The 18,991-nt window shown below is 43.3% G+C and overlaps 1 protein-coding gene across 3 annotated transcripts in view; it reads right to left on the bottom strand.

Moving 5' to 3' along the window:
• Window positions 1-18,991, bottom strand: part of pik3c2a (phosphatidylinositol-4-phosphate 3-kinase, catalytic subunit type 2 alpha) — a 153,357-nt gene that overhangs the window by 100,652 nt on the left and 33,714 nt on the right. For all 3 annotated transcript variants that reach the window (XM_072466379.1, XM_072466378.1, XM_072466377.1), the window contains one exon: window positions 10,169-11,378. In XM_072466379.1, the coding sequence (XP_072322480.1) occupies window positions 10,169-11,293 (1,125 nt within the window). In that variant the 5' untranslated portion in view covers window positions 11,294-11,378. The remainder of the gene's footprint in view (window positions 1-10,168; window positions 11,379-18,991) is intronic.

Below are 18,991 nucleotides of genomic sequence, written 5' to 3'. Positions count from 1 at the left end.
CAATTTGCTATTTAAAAATTGCAGCTCAAAGACTGAAAGGTATTGCTGTGGTTTAGTCGAATAGACTGAATTAGTTGCATGTCCCATTTTCACCCTATAATAAAGCCAAATAATTTTAAACCAAGTTCATCTCTGGATTGCAATAAACACATTTAAGCATTGTATATAGCAGGATGTTCTGCACACAGCAAGATGTTCCACACATAAAAACAGATAAATATAGATGTTCACATGAAGTATACATGTGAAAGGCAATTAATATTCATACACAAGCTATGCCAAAAAACGTTGAAGTTCTTTGAACCGTGGGGAGTTTTTTTCAGTTTGCAGTAAAAGTTACAACTTGGATAGGAATTGTCCAGATGCTTCTGATGCACGGTGGCACAGTGGTTAGCACCGCTGCAAGGGACCCGGGTTCAATTCAGGCCTTGGGTGACTGAAGAGTTTGCACTGCACTTTCTCCCCATGTCTGCGTGGGTTTCCTCCGGGTGGTCCGATTTCCTCCCACAGTACAAAGCTGTGCACGTTAGGTGGATTGGCCATCCTAAATTGCCCCCTTAGGTATCCAAAAGTTTAAGGGGGTTTCCGGAATAGGTTGGAGGCGCGGGTTTAAATAAGGCGCTCTTTCAGTGGATCGGTGCAGACTTGGATGGGCTGAACGGTCTCCTTCTGCACTGTAAATTCTATGATCTTAAACATTTGTAACATTGTATCCAAATTATATACCTCTCTATTAATTTCTTAAGCTTTATCATACTGATTTTTAAAATTTTTTTTTAAACAAAGGAAACATTGTAAAGGATACAACTCAGACCACAATTGTGAAGCCCACTATAATAACAGTGTTTAGACAGCAAGCAAAACGAGGTGATCTAATTATCACTCAATTTGCAGAACATTCTTCAAGTGTACACTCATAGCATATTTCGAAGTGGAAAATGACATCATACATTACACATTCGGGAACCAAACTGAAAGCATTTTGATTTTTCACATGGGAAAACAAAGTTATATTCTGTTAATAAACTAGGTATAGCAGTTAACATTTTTTCATTACATTCCAAAACCTTGGAAGTATTGTAGCCGAATCCTCATTTAGTTTGGTTTGGAAAAACTGAAAAAACATCAATTTTGTTGCACACAAGTAATGTACAAGGCCATGGATTGTTAGCCAAGTACTGAAGTGTTTACAGTGCATCTCACAGGCTTTCCTGCTTCAAAACAATTTCACTGTATACTACTTCCATTATGCTAAAACCATTTCCAGACAACGTCCCTGACCCTAAAAGATTTTATCTTTCATGAACTGGAGTTCATTCAGACCTCAGTTGCTCATGATTACCTTGAATAAAACACTGTTCTTCTGCCACCCAATGCACACACCTACACTGGTTCCCAGGAAAGCAAGCAATGTCTTGATTTCAATATTCTCACCCTCCTTTTGAAATGCCTTTATGGCCTCACCCTTTCCGATATCTAATCTCCTCCACGCCCACAACCATCAACAAATTCTTCACTGCTCAATTTCTAGCCTGTTGGGCACCCCCAATTTTAGTTGCTCACCATTGGTGGCCTTGCCTTTAAGCACCCGGGGATGCTTAATTACATTAAATGCACTACATAATACAAGTCGTTGTTGGTGAAATATGTTGAACCAACCTAGCACATCAACATACTTTTCACCTCTCCATCGTTATAGCACCACTGATCACTTATCAGGAGGTAGCAAGACTTCAATAAAAGTGTCAAAACTATTACGAATAGAAAGCACTCAACATTTCCGATGGAAATTATAATTAACAGGTTTGAAACTGCAACCATGTTCAGTATGGGCAGATAAATATTTTCCAACCTGTACCACTCATGGAATCGTAAAACGGTTACAGAACAGATGGTGGCCATTTGTCCTGTTGTGTCTGAGCCAGATCCCTGCAAAGAGCAGTTCACTTCATGCCAATACCCAACCTTTCCCAGTAACCCTGGAAATATCCTCTTCAGATAATGATTCAATTAGCTTTTGAAAGCCACGCTGGAATCTGCCTCCACCTGTCTCTTAGGCCATGTATTGGCTGCAGAAAAGCGGTTTCTCATGGTGCTTCTTTCATCAATCACCTCAAGTCGCTGGCATTTTGAATTTGGCACCAGGGAAGCAACAGACCATTCTGGATTACGTCTATGGCTGCAGAAATGCTAGTCTGTTCCACTATCACTACTGCTTTTGCAAACACCCACTGCTCCCCTGTACAGAATGGACTTGGCTCTGCCCACACTCCTCAGCTCAGTACTTGGGCGAGAAAGGTGTACTCAGGGGACTCTTTCTGATCGTTCTTCACTGCCTGGTTGTCACCCATTCCCACTCTGCCTACAACCTTAGGTGACTGCCTCTGTGAAGTTTTACAAAACCAGGTTAAAGTCCAACAGGTTTGTTTGTAATCACTAGCTTTTGGAGCGCAGCTCCTTCATCAGGCGAGTGAAGAGGTGGGTTACACAAACACATCTATAGACAAAGCCAATGATGCATACTTTGAATGAGAGTCTTTGCAGGTAATTAAGTCTTTACAAATCCAGATGGTGTGACTGGAGAGAGGAATAATCACAGGTTAAAGAGGTGTAAATTGACTCAAGCCAGGATTGGTAGGATTTTGCAAGCCCAGGCCAGATGGCGAGGTGTTAATATAGTGGAACATGAATCCAAGGTCCCAGTTGAGGCCGTACTTATGCATGGGGTTGGCCTTGGCAAGATGTTTGTCTTCATTGATGACGTGTTGGACAACTTGCCAAGGCCAGCCCCACACCCCCACTACATGCCTTCAAACAAACACGCAACCTCAAACAGACCATATTTTGCGGCAAACTACCTAGCCTTCAGGAGAACAGCGACCACGACACCATACAACCCTGCCTTGGCAAACTCTGCAAGACGTGCCAGATAATCAACATGGATACCACCATTACACAGTACATACGCGTGCGACTCGGCCAACATGGTCTACCTCACACGCTGCAGGAAAAGGATGACCCGCGGTGTTGTACATTGGCGAGACCATGCAGACACCGCAACAACGGTTGAACGGACATCATGCGACAATCACCAGGCACGAATGTGCCCTTCCAGTCAGGGAACACTTCAGCAATCATGGGAGAAATTCAGCATCTGATCTTCGGGTAAGTGCTCTTCAAGGTGGCCTTCAGGACGCATGACAACGCAAATCGCCACGTAGAAACTGATAGCCAAGTTCCACACGCATGAGTATGGCCTCAAACGGGACCTTGGATTCATGTCTCACTACATTAGGCCCCCCCCCTCCCCATCTGGCCTGGGCTTGCGAAATCCTACCAACTGTCCTGGCTTGAGACAATTTACATCTCTTTAACCTGTGATTATCCCTCGCTCCAGTCGCACCATCTGGACCTGTAAAGACTTAATTACCTGCAAAGACTCACGTTCAAAGTATCATGCATCATTGGCTTTGTCTTTATGTGTGTTTGTATAACCCACCTCTTCACACCTGATGAAGGAGCTATGCTCCGAATGTTAGTGATTCCAAACAAACCTGTTGGGACTTTAACCTGGTATTACAAGACTTATTATACCCACTCCAATCCAACGCCGCCATCTCCACATCATGTGTGAAGTTTGCACTAAGTTTCCTCCCATAGTCCAAAGATGTGCAGGTCAGGTGGTTTGGCCATGCCAAATTGCCCCTTTTGTTCAAGGTTAGCTTGTGTTATGGGGGAGGGGGCGCGGAAAGAGATGAGACCCTCGGTAGGGTGCTCTTTCGGAGGTTAGTGCAGACCCTTTGGGTCGAATGGCCTCCTTCTGCACTGTGGGAATTCTATGGTTCAGGAGTGCACTCCACAGGTCTGAGTTACCTTGGCATAATCTCAGTACTAAACCACTACTTAAATAAATTCATCAGCTACATGATTTATACACGTGCTTTAAGGAGCGTCGTGTTCATTTACATAATGAGCAACAGGGAACAGCTCTGCACCAAAACTGGAAGTGCAGTTTTAATGGTGGGTTTAAAACATCCCAGCGCTTCCTAGGACAGGTCAAGTATCAATGAGCTACTTCTCCTCTGTAGAAGGAGATTGACTAAAATGATTTTACTTAACTCAGTATCTTAAACGCTCAAGATTGTAATTTAAAGTTAGATTAAAAGCTTACCAGTATACTAACCCTGGCATGTTTTCAGTTTCTCCATATTTTCTGTAGGTACAAAGTCACTCTTCCATCACTTACTGGATTTTTCCCATGCTTGAATGGGCACCTGCTCCTTTATATTCTGCCTCCAATCTCTTCTTTCTTTATATCTGGCGACGAGTGCTCCCATCAGTCTTCACACTGGTCCACTCCTGACTGGCTTCCAGTTTCAAAACGTTACTCGAGTCACAAATGGCTTCAGTTACACATGCTAAACCTCCTTCTGCATGGAATATGGATGGGGTGAAGAGCAATAATTTCCCACTGCCCATTAGTTCGCCCTACTATCAACTATCAGTAAAGGTCACCCGATTTATACATGGGCTTCGAGGAGCGTCGTGTTCATTTACACAATGAGCAACAGGGAACAGCTCTGCACCAAAACTGGAAGTGCAGTTTTAATGGTGGGTTTAAAACATCCCAGCGCTTCCTAGGACAGGTCAAGTATCAATGAGCTACTTCTCCTCTGTAGAAGGAGATTGACTAAAATGATTTTACTTAACTCAGTATCTTAAACGCTCAAGATTGTAATTTAAAGTTAGATTAAAAGCTTACCAGTATACTAACCCTGGCATGTTTTCAGTTTCTCCATATTTTCTGTAGGTACAAAGTCACTCTTCCATCACTTACTGGATTTTTCCCATGCTTGAATGGGCACCTGCTCCTTTATATTCTGCCTCCAATCTCTTCTTTCTTTATATCTGGCGACGAGTGCTCCCATCAGTCTTCACACTGGTCCACTCCTGACTGGCTTCCAGTTTCAAAACGTTACTCGAGTCACAAATGGCTTCAGTTACACATGCTAAACCTCCTTCTGCATGGAATATGGATGGGGTGAAGAGCAATAATTTCCCACTGCCCATTAGTTCGCCCTACTATCAACTATCAGTAAAGGTCACCCGATTTATACATGGGCTTCGAGGAGCGTCGTGTTCATTTACACAATGAGCAACAGGGAACAGCTCTGCACCAAAACTGGAAGTGCAGTATTATTGGTGGGTTAAAAACATCCCAGCACTTCCCTGGGAGAGGTCATGTACAGCTGGGATTGTCTACTAAAAAAAAAAAAAAAAAAGGGTTTTGATAAGGAACATTCCTAATGGCAATCTCCAATAATGGAAACCTACTTAATGACATTATGACAGTTATACCTAGACAATACATTCCAGTCAGCACACCAAATACTTGCAGCACAATTCATTTGCTCTCAAAAGGAAACCAGCCTTGGTTGACAATTTGTGCTTCCTCATTTCCTACTTAAACTGCAACATGTCTGGTGTTCAGCACAAAAGCTTTTGGATATAACAGAATTGTCAGTAGTGCAAGTCTTGTTCAGATCAGAAGCCCAGGCAAATGCTGTGGAAAAGAACAATTTCTAGCAATTCTCAGTAACACAACGTTTTTAAAAATCACATAACAATAATAAATTTATTGTCACAAGTAGGCTTCAATGCAGTTACTGTGAAAAGTCCCTAGTCGCCACATTCCGGCATCTGTTCCAGGAGGCCGGTATAGGAATTGAACGCGCGCTGCTGCCTTGTTCTGCATTACAAGCCAGCTGTTTAGCCCACTGTGCTAAACCAGCCCCTATAATAATCTTTTTTTTTTTAAATTTTTATTCTCCTTTTTCACATTTTCTCCCACATTTACACCCAACAATTAACAATAAACAGTAACGAATGTAATGTCAATCCCCATATCAATAACAACGATCCCATCCTCCCACCAAACCCCCAAACATTAGCCCGCATGTTAACATAAACAAATGACAAAGAGGAATCAGGAATCACCCATAGTCACCATTAACACACACAGTCCCCCTCCCCCAACCCTCCCAGCCCCCAACCCCCCTAATGTTCGATGTGATCCAATTCTCAAAAGTGCATAAATGAATAATGCCCACGAATTGTAGAATCCCTCCATCCTTCCCCTCAGTTCAAATTTGACCTTTTCAAGCGTCAAGAATTCCAGCAGGTCCCCCCGCCACACCAGGGCACAGGGTGGAGAGGTTGATCTCCACCCTAACAGGATCCGCCTTCGGGCGATCAATGAGGCAAAGGCTACAACATCTGCCTCCGCGCTAGTTTCCAATCCCGGCTGGTCCACACCCCAAATATGGCCTCCCGAGGGCCCGGGTCCAGTTTCACATGCGCCACTTTAGAGATTAGCCTAAACACCTCCTTCCAGTAATCCTCCAGCTTTGGACAGGACCAAAACACATGAACATGATTTGCAGGGGCCCCCTGCAACGTTCACATACATCTTCTACCCCCTCAAAGAGCCGGTTCATCCTCGCCCTTGTAAGGGGAGCTCTAGACACCACCTTCAGCTGTATCAGCTCCAACCTCGCACACGAGGTGGAGGCGTTCACCCTCCGGAGCACCTCACACCAAAACCCCTCCTCCATACCCTCTCCCATCTCTTCCTCCCACTTTGCCTTGATCCCTTATAGCGGCACCTTCTCCTCCTCCAAAATAGCCCCATAACCCGCCGATACTACCCCCTTCTCCAGTCCCCCCCGTCATCAGCACCTCCTCCAGCAATATGGAAGCCGGCTCGACTGAGAAGCTCTGTATCTCCTTTCTGGCAAAGTCTCGAACCTGCATGTATCTAAATATTTCCCCCTGCTTCAGCCCATACTTCGCTCCCAGCTCCTTCAATCCCACAAAACGACCCCAAGAAACAAATCTTTTAGTGTCCTAATTCCTTTCTCCTCCAATCTCCGAAAATTTCCATCCCACTGCCCTGGCTCAAATCTATGGCTCCCCCAAATCGGCATTTCCCTTGACCCTACCCCCAACCCGAAGTGCTGTCGAAACCGTCTCCAAATTCTCAACAAAGCTATTACTACCGGACTCCCCGACTATCTCCCCGGGGCCGTCGGAAGTGACACTGTCGCTAGCGCCTGCAATCCTGACCCCCTACCCAAACTCTCCTCCATTCTGACCCATTGGGAGTCAACCCCTCTGACCCAGCTCCATACCTTCTCCACATTCGCTGCCCAGTAATAATACATCAGGTTCGGAAGACTCAAACCCCCTGCCTGCCTTCCTCTCTGTAGTAGCACCTTTTTAATTCTGGCCACCTTCCCTCCCCATATGAACGAGGCAATCATCCCTTCAATCTCTCTAAAAAATGCCTTGGGCAGGAAAATTGGGAGGTAATAATAACTTTCTATTGTCACAAGTATGAAGTTACTGTGAAAAGCCCCTAGTCACCACATTCCAGCACCTGTTCGGGTAAGATGGTGTGGGAATTGAACTCGCGTTGCTGGCCTTGTTCTGCACCACAAACCAGCTGTTTAGCCCACTGTGCTAAACCAGCTGTTTCATGCTGGAAGTCATATTCAAATACAATGAATATACCTGAGAAATGCCCTCTTCCTGAAATGTACAGTTAATTCTTACCCAAAGTAAAAACACACTTGCCTTGAGTTTCTTCCGAAGTACACCATGTCCCAAGGCGTGAACATACACTGCTGGAGTACAAAGTAACAACCTAGAACAATTACTCTTCTGTTTATCTAATTATAGATGTTTGGAGTGGCAAAGATGTGCCTGCTCACTGCTCAGCGTAACAGAAGACATGGCCAAACAGTCAATATCTGGTCTTTTATTTGTGTATAATGGAACAGATTGGCATTTCCCAACATTCCCGTAAGAAACAATCCACCTGTCCATCCAATGCCAGGCCAGTTGTTCTTCCAAGTAATCACAGTTGAATAGACTGTTGTACTGAACATTAGCCTTAGAAAACATAACACACGAGGGCGTATTTATGTTTCACATTCTCAGAATATTAAGTGCCCATAATGCGTACTAAAGCACTGAAGTTGCTGGATATCCTTCTGTATTCTGGCCTTTGCAACTAAGGCCAGCTTTTCTTCCCACGCAAATTGGGTTGGCTTGACTGAAAATGATGCTTACGTCAGAAGAGGACAATGTTGAGATAGCGGATGTTCCCTGATGAAAGTTTCAGCTGTCAACTAATTACATGTACAATAAAATTGAACTTGTGTCAGCTGCCTGTTCGGGTTAACCACTTGTCCAGTGCCACATTAGTCAACATTTACCTGGTTAGGATCCAGTTATGCAGCATGGGATGTTGTGCTGAGGCATTCCTCATCAAAACATAAAAAAGGTGGGCAGCACGGTGCCACTGTGGTTAGCACTGCTGCTTCACGGCGCCGAGGACCCGGGTTCGATCCCGGACCTGGGTCATTGTCAGTGTGGTGTTTGCACATTGTCCCAGTGTCTCCGTGCGGGGTTTGCACATTGTCCCAGTGTTTCCGTGCAACCCAAAGATGTGCAGGTTAGGTGGATTGGCTACACTAAATGGCCTCTTTTGGGAAAAAAAAAATTGGATACTCTAAATTAAACAAAAAGAAAAAATATTAAAAGATGAAAAATTAATTAGATCAATTCATCAGAAGAGACTCGACTAAAGCTAGACCATATGGTAATTAGGGCATAATGCATGGAGACAAACTACAAAATGTGATTTTATAAAAAGCGTGAAAAATAGAGACTAACAGAATATGGAAGGTGGAAAATTCCAATAGGTTCCTCTGGTTCCAAATGCAAGATGGTTTTGAAAAGATGGAAATTTTAAAAGTGCAGAGCTGGTTTGGAGTACAACAGCATGTAAATTATGGACAGAATTCAATAAACGCAGATGGGAGAGAAATTTCTTTCGGAGACAGGAGGTGGACCAGAGTGGGTGTTTACTCTATAGCTGCCTCGTTCTAAGTTTAATAATCTGGTAGTGTCTGATTTTGACAGTCGATTGCACAAGTGAGGAAAGTTCCATTTTGCACCTTGAAGTTACATTTATAAAGTTTGAAAACGCCTGGAGAAAAACAACGCAAAACTCACATGCCACAGCTCTACAAGCAACACTGCTGACAATTCACGACATATTTAAAATCTCAACTCATTAGGGAATCAGAGATCTTCATTGAACCGTACATTGTTTTGATGGTGTCTACTGCAGTGTCACCCAAAGAGGGAAAAATAAAACAGCTGGTCGCTGCTCTGGAATGGTAAAAATGGTAATGACAGGAAATTAGATACTTTGGGTCAACTTTGGAAGAAAAATATTTTAAAAAATAAATCAGTTGCCTGGAACAATTTTCAAAGCACATTTCTCATGGTGTTTTCCTGAGCAGTCTGAAGTAAACTCAAGCAACTTTAACAAAACAGGAAATGTGCCCTTGCTGAACAAGGAACTCACATTTGTTGAAAGGAATGCTCGTCAACTACAATGTGTGTATCATTAGTCAGGAAATGCTGAAGCCATGTCTCAAATTCATCGCTGGTTGGACCACATTAGAAAATGTAAGAGGTCACACGTAAATAATGAAAATCTATCCGTTCAATCCACCAGAAGCCTGCACCCACCACCCGCCCCCCTCCCACACACACAGAGTAACATTATGGTAAATCTAGAAACACGACAACTATAGGCTTAAGCCAGAAACAATTATTTTGATGTAAATCTCCTGAGATCAGGATATGCTTTTATTGGCTGCAAGCCAAATCACGTTACAAGCTGGCATTTCCTGCTGTGAAGGTATGCAGGACCCCTCAGTTATACTCCAACTTTCCTCTAATATAAATGTCCCAGTTGGCATGCAAGTCCATGGAACTGGAGGAAGCCAGCTCATGACTGCCAGGAAGGTGGAAAGTTTGGTGTGCCAAATGGTGAGGGTAGATGCTGATGAAAACAGTCGGCTCCGGCCTTCTTTCCCATACTGCCACAGAAAGTAAGTGACTGAAAGACAAACATGTCACGCAAAAAAATGCATTAAAACAATTCAGCGTTTGAACGCTACTTTATCTTGCAGCATCCTGAAAAATGCATTCCAACACATGACTCATAGGTCAACTTTGCTCATCTGTTAATAGACAAAAAAGGTGGTGAAGCACGACGCAAGGTGCAATGAGAATTTCAATCACATACCTGTGAAATTTTGGTGTTGAGTCCTTGCATTCTGTCAGAAAGTTGTGAACTTGAGGACCGTAAAGTAAGAGATAAACTACGTGTCACTGAAACTCCAGAGGTAGGTTTCCCACTTGTCTGCTTCAGTGACACCCCCTCATTCTTCACATCAGGTTGGCTGCTTTCTGGTGGACTTTGTTTTTGCAGTACTTGTTCCCAAGGATCCCCAGCCACAGGTCCTGCGCCTGCATTTTGCTCAATCTCAGCTGCACTTTGAGAGAGCTCCAGGTTTTCGATCCTTGCTTTGTTGAGTGGGTCAAGGTCCAACCAGTCAAATTTGCTAACATCATTTGAGTGTTCACATACCGGCAGCTTAGGAACCATTGTACTGGCCGATTCCAAATCATTGCTAGACTTACTATTTTTCAAGTATTCTGATGTGCTGGCTATTTTATCATATAGTTTTGCAAGCTCAGGTGTGACTGTTGAATAAGCAGGTAGAACACCGGCAGGGTGTACAGGTGCAGCAGGCTGGAGTGGGAAGGGCATGTACTGATGTGCACGAAGGCCAATATAAACAGGCTCTGAAGGTCGGTATGAAGACTGTCCAGGGCCAAAGCCATTTTGAAATGGATCAGGCTGTTTAGGGTATGTCGCATGGTAACTCGCTGTTTGGATTATAGGCCGCTGTAATCCACCTGTCCACTGTCCCCCAGAGAACAGTGCCCGATTGTAAAACTGGCTGGAGAACGATGGGCTGACAAGAGGGGTATTTGGTAATGTGTGGGGTCGGGTTATTTTTTTAGGACCAAAGTTTTTATCCAACAGCAATTTTTCCAGCTCAGCTGAAGTCAGTTTCTCTATATCTAGGTCGGACAGAGCATCAGCAGCTTGTTTCTTTGAGTTTTCTGACTCTGGGAAGTGAATGAGATCATACTCTTGGATGGTACTTGGAGATTTCTGGCATACACTGCTGGCAGACTTCATTGCACGATCTTCTTTTAGACTTTGGCTTCTATCCTTCTGCAACTTAGCCAAGGCTTCAGCCTCCATTTGCAGAGCTTCTTCTTTGCCAACAGCTTGCTTCCCAGAGTGGCCCACTGTTGCAGGCTGCTTGAACCCATTTCTACTGGATATCTGGGCCATGCCGTTAACTGGTAGATTCCCATTTATCAGAGCAAGTCCAAGATGTTCTTAGCTGGGAAGTCCCCAGGAATCAGAATCTAGTGCCCTAAAAAAAAAAAAAAGGAATTATAAAGAAAACAATTATAAATTCTATCCACTCACTCAGCATTTTAGCTATATGCCTGTCCCACATTGCAATTACAGTTAACCAATTTAACAATCATTTTAACACCAGGTTAGTTTCATGACTTCCAGGCAATTATTATTATTTTTTTTTAAATTTAGAGTACCCAATTATTTTTTTTCCAATTAAGGGACAATTTAGCGTGGCCAATCCACCTAACCTGCACATCTTCGGGTTGTGGGGGAGAATGTGCAAACTCCACACGGACAGTGACCGAGAGCCACAATTTGAACCCGGGTGCTCAGCGCCGCAGTCCCAGTGCTAACGACTGTGCCACATGCCGCCCTCGACTTCCAGACAATTATTAAAAAATAAAATAAGTGAAAAATGGTTAGGATTTTTTCCAAAAGCTTGTAACGTGTCAGATCATGAAGGCAGAGTTTAGTTCTGGCAGGCAACCTGATTTAACAACTTCTTATTAGCAACTAACACACTTGCTTGCAGCAACTTCTCAATCCCAAACCTTCCCCAAAAGGAGGAAACGCAAATTTGCTTCTAACCTTCCCTTAAGAGTTCCTACTTTGTGCACATTATTATTCAAAAATAGTGTCTTAATTATTTTTTAAAATAAATTTAGAGTACCCAATTCTTTTTTCTTTCAATTAAGGGGCAATTTAGCATGGCCAATCCACCTAACTTGCACATCTTTTGGGTTGTGGGGGTGAAACCCACGCAGACATGGGGAGACTGCAAACTCCACATGGACAGTGACCCAGGGCCGGGATTCGAACCCGGGTCCTCAGCACTGCAGTCCCAGTGCTATCCACTGTGCCACATGCTGCCCCATTGTGTCTTAATTATGACAGAGATCAACTTGATTGAAGTAAAGAGAACAGCAACAAACTAGGACATAGGCTAGTGGAATGGATAGATATGCCCGTATTAAATTTCAGCTGACACAATGAAAATGAAATGAAAATCGCTCGTCACAAGTAGGCTTCAAATGAAGTTACTGTGAAAAGCCCCTAGTTGCCACATTTCGGCACCTGTTCGGGGAGGCTGGTATGGGAATTGAACTGTGCTGCTGGCCTACCTTGGTCTGCTTTCAAAGCCTGCGATTCATCCCAGTGTGCTAAACCAGCCCCACAAGTGTCATGTGATATATTTTGGGGCAGAACAAGGCGAGGCAATGCAAGATTGCAATTCTAAAAGGTGCCAGAGAGACCTGGGAATACATGTCTGCAAACCATTGAAGGTGGCAGAAAAGGTTGAGAAAGCTGCTAAAATGGCAAATAGGATTTTGGGCTTTATAAATAGAGACACAGATTATAAAAAGTAAGAAACCTATGAGCCATCTTTGTAAAACACCAGTTTAGACTCAAGTAGAATATTGCATCCAATTCTGGTGACAACATTTTAAGAAAGATGCAAAGACTTTAGAGGGATGCAGGAAAAGTTTTATGGGAATGGTCCCAAGGATGAGGGCCTTCATAGTTCAAAAGGTTGGTGGGGGTCTTGATAGAGGTATTCAAAATCATGAGGGGTCTGGAAAAGGTAGATAGACATTATTTCCACTGCTGGAAGGGAGGAGAACAGAGGAAACTGATTTAAGGTGAAAGGCAACAAAAAAAAAAAAAAAAGGCATACGGAAAATTTATTTACTCAGTTATTTATCACACATAGCTAGTGGTTAGGATCTGGAATACATTGTCAGAGAACATGAAGGCAGATTCAAATTGGAGGCTTCGAAAGAGAATTACATAATTATCTGAAGAGAAAGGAATTGCAGCGCTAAGGGCAGGGGCATGGTACTAGCTAAATTGATGCTGCAGAAAGCACGCCATCCCCGCAACCCAGTAGCCTCCCCCCCCCCCCCCCCCCCCCCAACCTTTTTGGATACCAAGGGCAATTTATCATGGTCAATCCACCTAACCTGCACATCTTTGGACTGTGGGAGGAAACCGGAGCATCTGGAGGAAACCCACGTAGACACAGGGAGAACGTGCAGACTCCGCACAGACAGTGACCTAAGCCAGGAATCAAACCTGGGACCCTGGAGCCGTGAAGCAACTGTGCTACCCATTGTGCTACCGTGCTGCAAAAAAATTAAAACACAGGTACAGCAAGCACGCAGGAAGGCAAGTAACATATTGGCCTTATTGCAAAAGGATTGAAGTACAGGAATAAACAAGTATATGCTGTATGTTGTAGTAGTACAGGGTTTTGAAATGACCACATCTGGAGTACTGTTACATTTTTGATCTCCACATTTAAGATAAGTACAGTGAAAGTTTACCAAATTGGTAATTTGGAAAGGGGATTTGTCCTCTAATGAGAGGCTGAGCAAATTGGGTCGATTTTCTCTGATGTTTAGAAGAAAGAAGGAATATTATTGAAATCTACAAGATTCTGTAGGGGCTCGATAGAGTAGATGCTGAGAGATTGCTTCTGTCAGTCAGAGAATCAAAAACACATGGGCAGTCAGGGAATCCAAAATTCAGGGTCACTGTCTCATGATTTGGGATTAATCATTTAGGACTGAGATGAGGGGAAAATCACTTCACTTAAAAAGGGTTGTGAATCTTCTGGATTCTCTGCCCCAAAGGTGGATGCTTCTCATTAAGATTTAGATATTCATATTTTTGGCCTCAGGGAACCAAGGGATGTGGGGACTGGCAGGGAAGTGGAATTGAAACCCAATATCAGCTGACTGGCAGAGCAGACTTGATGGGTCAGATAGCCAACTCCCATTCCTACTGCTTGTGTTCCTGTGGCACAGATTTCTGGGGAAAATGTTTTACCTGTATGTGCTCTTAGCAGAGTAAGCTAGTGTTGCTGCAATTATACAGGGCTATGGTGAGATGACACCTCGAGTACTGTGTGAAGTTGGAGAAGCTGCAAGGAAACTTTCTGGATTGATTCTTGGGACAACAACCTTATCCTAAGAGGAGAGATTGATAGAATGGGTGTATATCCTTTGCAGTTTAGATCAGAGAGATTAACTCATTGAATCTAATAAAATATTTGGAGGGCTTGACGAGAAGATAGAGAGAGACTGTTTTTCCTGGCTGGAGAGTCCAGAATTGGAGGTCAGGAGTCACTAATTTAGGGCAGATGAGAATAAGGTGCCTTCACACAGGAGGATTGAATCTTTGCAATGCAACTATGGTCTTTGTTTGGATGAACATGATTTACACACCATTTTCAATTTAAAACTCCCTTCACTCTAGTTAAAATATTGCAATATTCACAGAATCATAGAATTTACAGCGCAGGAGGCCAGTCGGCCCATCAGGTCTGCACCAGCCCTTGGAAAGAGCACCCTACTTAAGCCCATGCCTCCACCCCATTTCTGTAGCCCAGTAACCCCACCTGACCTTTTGGAAACTAAGGCGCAATTTAGCATGGCCAATCCACCTAATCTGCACATCTTTGGACTGTGGGAAGAAATCTGAGCACCCGAGGAAACCCACGCAGACAGTCACCAGAGGCTGGAATTGAACCTGGGACCTGGAGCTGTGAGGCAACGGTGCTAACCACTGTGACACCCTTGTTCAATTGGGTAGTCCATCAGAGACAAAAGACAAATAAATATATCAGGAAGACTCAGCATTAAACCTTGGCTGATCATGTCAGGTGACCTGCTTGCAAGTTTTGTTTCAAGCTACAGATATGACCAGTTTCTGAAAGCAGCAACATTAGACTGCAATTGTTGCAAATTGGAAATGCTAATCGTGCTGACGATTTACCAACATAGTATTTAATAGATCTATTTCAAAATCTATAAACCAAACCATATACTCAAAGCATTTTTGCTGTCAAAATAAAGAGTGAGCCCAAATAAAGGTGACCAGGATTTTGTTCAACCTTGGGACTCAATTACTAATTACCCAAATGTTGGATAGATAAAGTTACGTTAGTTTCAGAAGGGAGGAAAGGCTGGTCTATCAGAAAGCTATTACTGGTTACAGGGCCAGTCTATAAATGGTAGCAGAAAAACAGAATAATGCAAGTTATATTGCGGAGGTATCCAAATCACTGTTAGCACTAGGTAAAGTATACTTAAATCAGTGCTGAAAATTTGTCTATGTATTTTGGTTGCCCCAAGGCTTTTACTGCTTTAATTTGAGGGAAACAAAAGGTAATCAATTAATTTATGTCCCACACACCACACAGAAAATTGTCACTGCTCTCAGGCAAGTCAGGTGGTATGATGAAATTTGTGATCAAAGGTAAACCTAGGTAACTTAAATCCAATGCCCACTGCTATCAGTTAATTAAATCCAGGAACGCTGAACACACAATACATTCATTCTACACAAATTTGAAGAATAATCCAAAACAGAGGGTAGCAAGGTGGCAGGGACCTGGGCTGATTCCGGCCTTGGGTGACTGTGGAGTTTGCACATTCTCCCAGTGTCTACATGGCTTGCCTCCGGGTGCGCCAGTTTTCTCCCACAGTCCAAAAATGTGGTTAGGTGAGGTTACGGGGATAGGGCAGGGTAGTAGACCTAGGTAGGGTGCTTGTTCAGAGGATTTGTGCAGACTCATTGGGCTGAATGGCCTCCTGCACTATAGGGATTCTAGGGAATTGATGGATGCTATGCCTACCCTATTCCTCATATGGAGGTCAAATATCTAATGTTTTGAGACTTGGGAAAAGGTCTTTTGGCAGGTATTGTCCTGGCTCAAGTCATATTGAGTTTTTGCACTGCCGAGCTGTGCACATTTACTATTGTGTCTTTTGGGAAGAATAATGGATCAGTCATGCTTCAGCAGCTGGTGGATTCTGGTCCAGAGACTGAGCATTACACCCTGGCACACATCGGGTGTACACAAATACATTCAAGGTATTTCAGACACAGGATTTACACCTCGTCAAGCATTGATTTAAAGTCAAGATCCCCAAATATTCCCCCTGACCAATGTAGCCACTTAAAATGGCCAACTCCCGATTCAAAATGGCGAACGGCAAAGGCTGATGGGAAAGTCAGCCAACAGGACAAAAACGAGCAGCTGCAGGTTGGCTCTGTATTTACCTCTAGAAAGGCCAGACAAGATCGATACCAGCAACCATCAGCATAACAAAACACCAGCCATCTGCATACTAATGAGCAATCCCCGGGAACAATAAGCAACATTTAGACACACAAAGCAAAACCAGACACTTCGGCGGTAGCAGGAGCCTACACAAAAGGAGGTGAACGACAACCTCAAGACCGCCCATCGATCAGGGAACCGCTCCAGCATTGGAGAAAATCGAACCAAGTGATTGGGACAAAGTCCAATCACTTGGGACCAGGTACAGGGTCCGCCCTGAAAGGCGGGAAGCCCCTGGGGACTATAAGAATTGAGCCCCAAGCTCTTCCTCAGCTCTTCACCACCGCTTCACCAGCTCTTCACTCTTCAGCAGCTGGTCAAAATTGTAAGTCTTACTTCAACGCTCGCTACGAGATAGGCGCTCCTAGCTATAATCTGTACCAACTTCGAATCCCGCAGGCTCAGAACCTGAACGAAAGGCCATTTGTTTCCCTGACTTGGTGGGCCAGTTCCAAGTTAAGTATAGGCCCGTTAGTTGTAGAAGTAGCTTAAACGTAGAATTTGTGCATGAGTAGTGATTACTGTGTATAATAAATGTGCTTTGATTTAAATCTTACTAATCGGTGTATTGGATTATTGATCATTACTCAGACTTGAACCACGTGGCAGTATCATAAAGATGCCTGGCGACTCAAGAGCAAAGGTGATAAAACAGAGCAATTAATCTAAGGCAAAGTTAGCAACACCAAAAATCAAATAACTGAGCCATCATCCAATTGCAGCAGCTGGGATTTTGCTGTGTTTGACTATAGTAGTTACTGCAATTCAAGTTAATTTGTTTTTTTTCTAAAAAAGGGAAGCAATGAAACAGCTCTGAAAGAACTATATGAAGTTAAAATGTTCTTTCAATCGGATGTTCCTGAATGTCAACTTTCATAATCAGGAACAAAACTGTCAACATTAACCATCCACACAGTACTTTTAACCAGCAACACACAGTTAGGGGTCAATGACTCAATGGTGTTTACGATGCATGGACTAAGGCCCATCAGCAATTTTGGCCTCACTAGGTCTGTAATCATTCCCGATAGAATGCAGTTAATTCCTAGCTTGTATTAAAAACAGCATGCTTGTCATTAACTCACATTCCGGCTGGGACATTAGTTATTTAAGAAAAATCTAATTCTATTGAAAAGAAAACAGCCTGAAGAAATAAAACACATTTCTAGAAGTGGGGACAGAAGTTGGTCATTCTGATCGACACAATCAAATCTGCACATAATTTCTCAAGTTTTGGACAAAACAGAGTGATAATGGAGACAGGAGTAACATAAGTGGAGAGGTGTGGACCTAAAAGCACTATTTTGCTGCGACCTCTTGCATTAATTTAAATAAGGCTTTCGAAAATATTGACCACACTAACGTTAGCCTGGCACAGCTGATGGCACTGTCACCTGAGTTAAAGGGTAGAGGCCCAAGGACCACTTTAAGCCTAATCTACTTTGTCAAGCCAAGCAGTTCTAACCCACCATGCCAATGACACCCAAAGATTTAATTTTTTAAAGTTTAGATAATTCCAAGTTTCTTTCAGCATTCCCCGACTGAACAAAAAAAAAAAAACAGTTGACACACATAGTTGCACCAGTTTTCATTAGAGTAGAGGTGATCAAGTCATAAATAGTTGGCGTTCAAAAATGAAGCAATGACGGTGGAAACAGATTGCTTTTACTGACTGAAGATGAAATTAGGCACGGCTAGTTAGTTAAACAGGAAATTGAATTAAAAAGCAACCAGCTACGCCCATGAATGTTGGTCTTTATTGCAATGGGGATGGATTTCAAAAGTGGGGAAATCTTCTTAAAAGTTATAGAGCATTGGTGAGACCACTCCTCAAGCACCGCGTACAGTTTAAGAATTTACATGCATGGGAGACCGTTCAGAAATGGTTCATTAGGCTGGCTCCTGGGATGAAGGGGTCATCTTTGGAGGATGGAATTGAGAAGTAGGAGATGTGATCAAGTTCTACATACCATTCTGAGGGGGTTTGACAAGAGTTTATTGATTTAGTCCACAAAAGAGTGCGTGTGTGAGAGAGAGTAAATGAGTGAGTGACAAATACCCATTACCTGAATGGAATTGCCATTAAACCTTAATGTAACGAATAAGTCACTGACACACACTTTCTGCTGTTGTATGTCAGTGGTGGAGGGGCTGAATGTTTAAATCACGAGGATAGGGTGCCGATCAAGCGAGCTGCGTGGTCTGGATGGTCTCAAGTTCACAAGTGGAGAGTATTCCATTTCACTCCTGACTGGTTTCTTATATAGATAGATAGGCTTTGGGGAGACAGGGAACCAGCTACTTGCCATAGGATTGTGAACCTCTTCACCTGCTCTTGTGGAGACAGTGTTTAAAGGGCTGGTCCAGTTCAGTTTCTAGTCAATGGTAACCCCAGAATGTGATGAAACGCAATCCACTTGCCTGGGTAAATGCAGTTTCAGCACTAACAGCTTGACATCATCATGGCAAAAACAGCCCCCTTCAGTGTTTAAGGT

The sequence above is a fragment of the Scyliorhinus torazame genome, chromosome 10 (assembly GCF_047496885.1).
Source record: "Scyliorhinus torazame isolate Kashiwa2021f chromosome 10, sScyTor2.1, whole genome shotgun sequence".
NCBI classification, from domain to species: Eukaryota; Metazoa; Chordata; class Chondrichthyes; order Carcharhiniformes; family Scyliorhinidae; genus Scyliorhinus; species Scyliorhinus torazame.
This window is presented reverse-complemented; position numbering and strand designations above follow the sequence as displayed.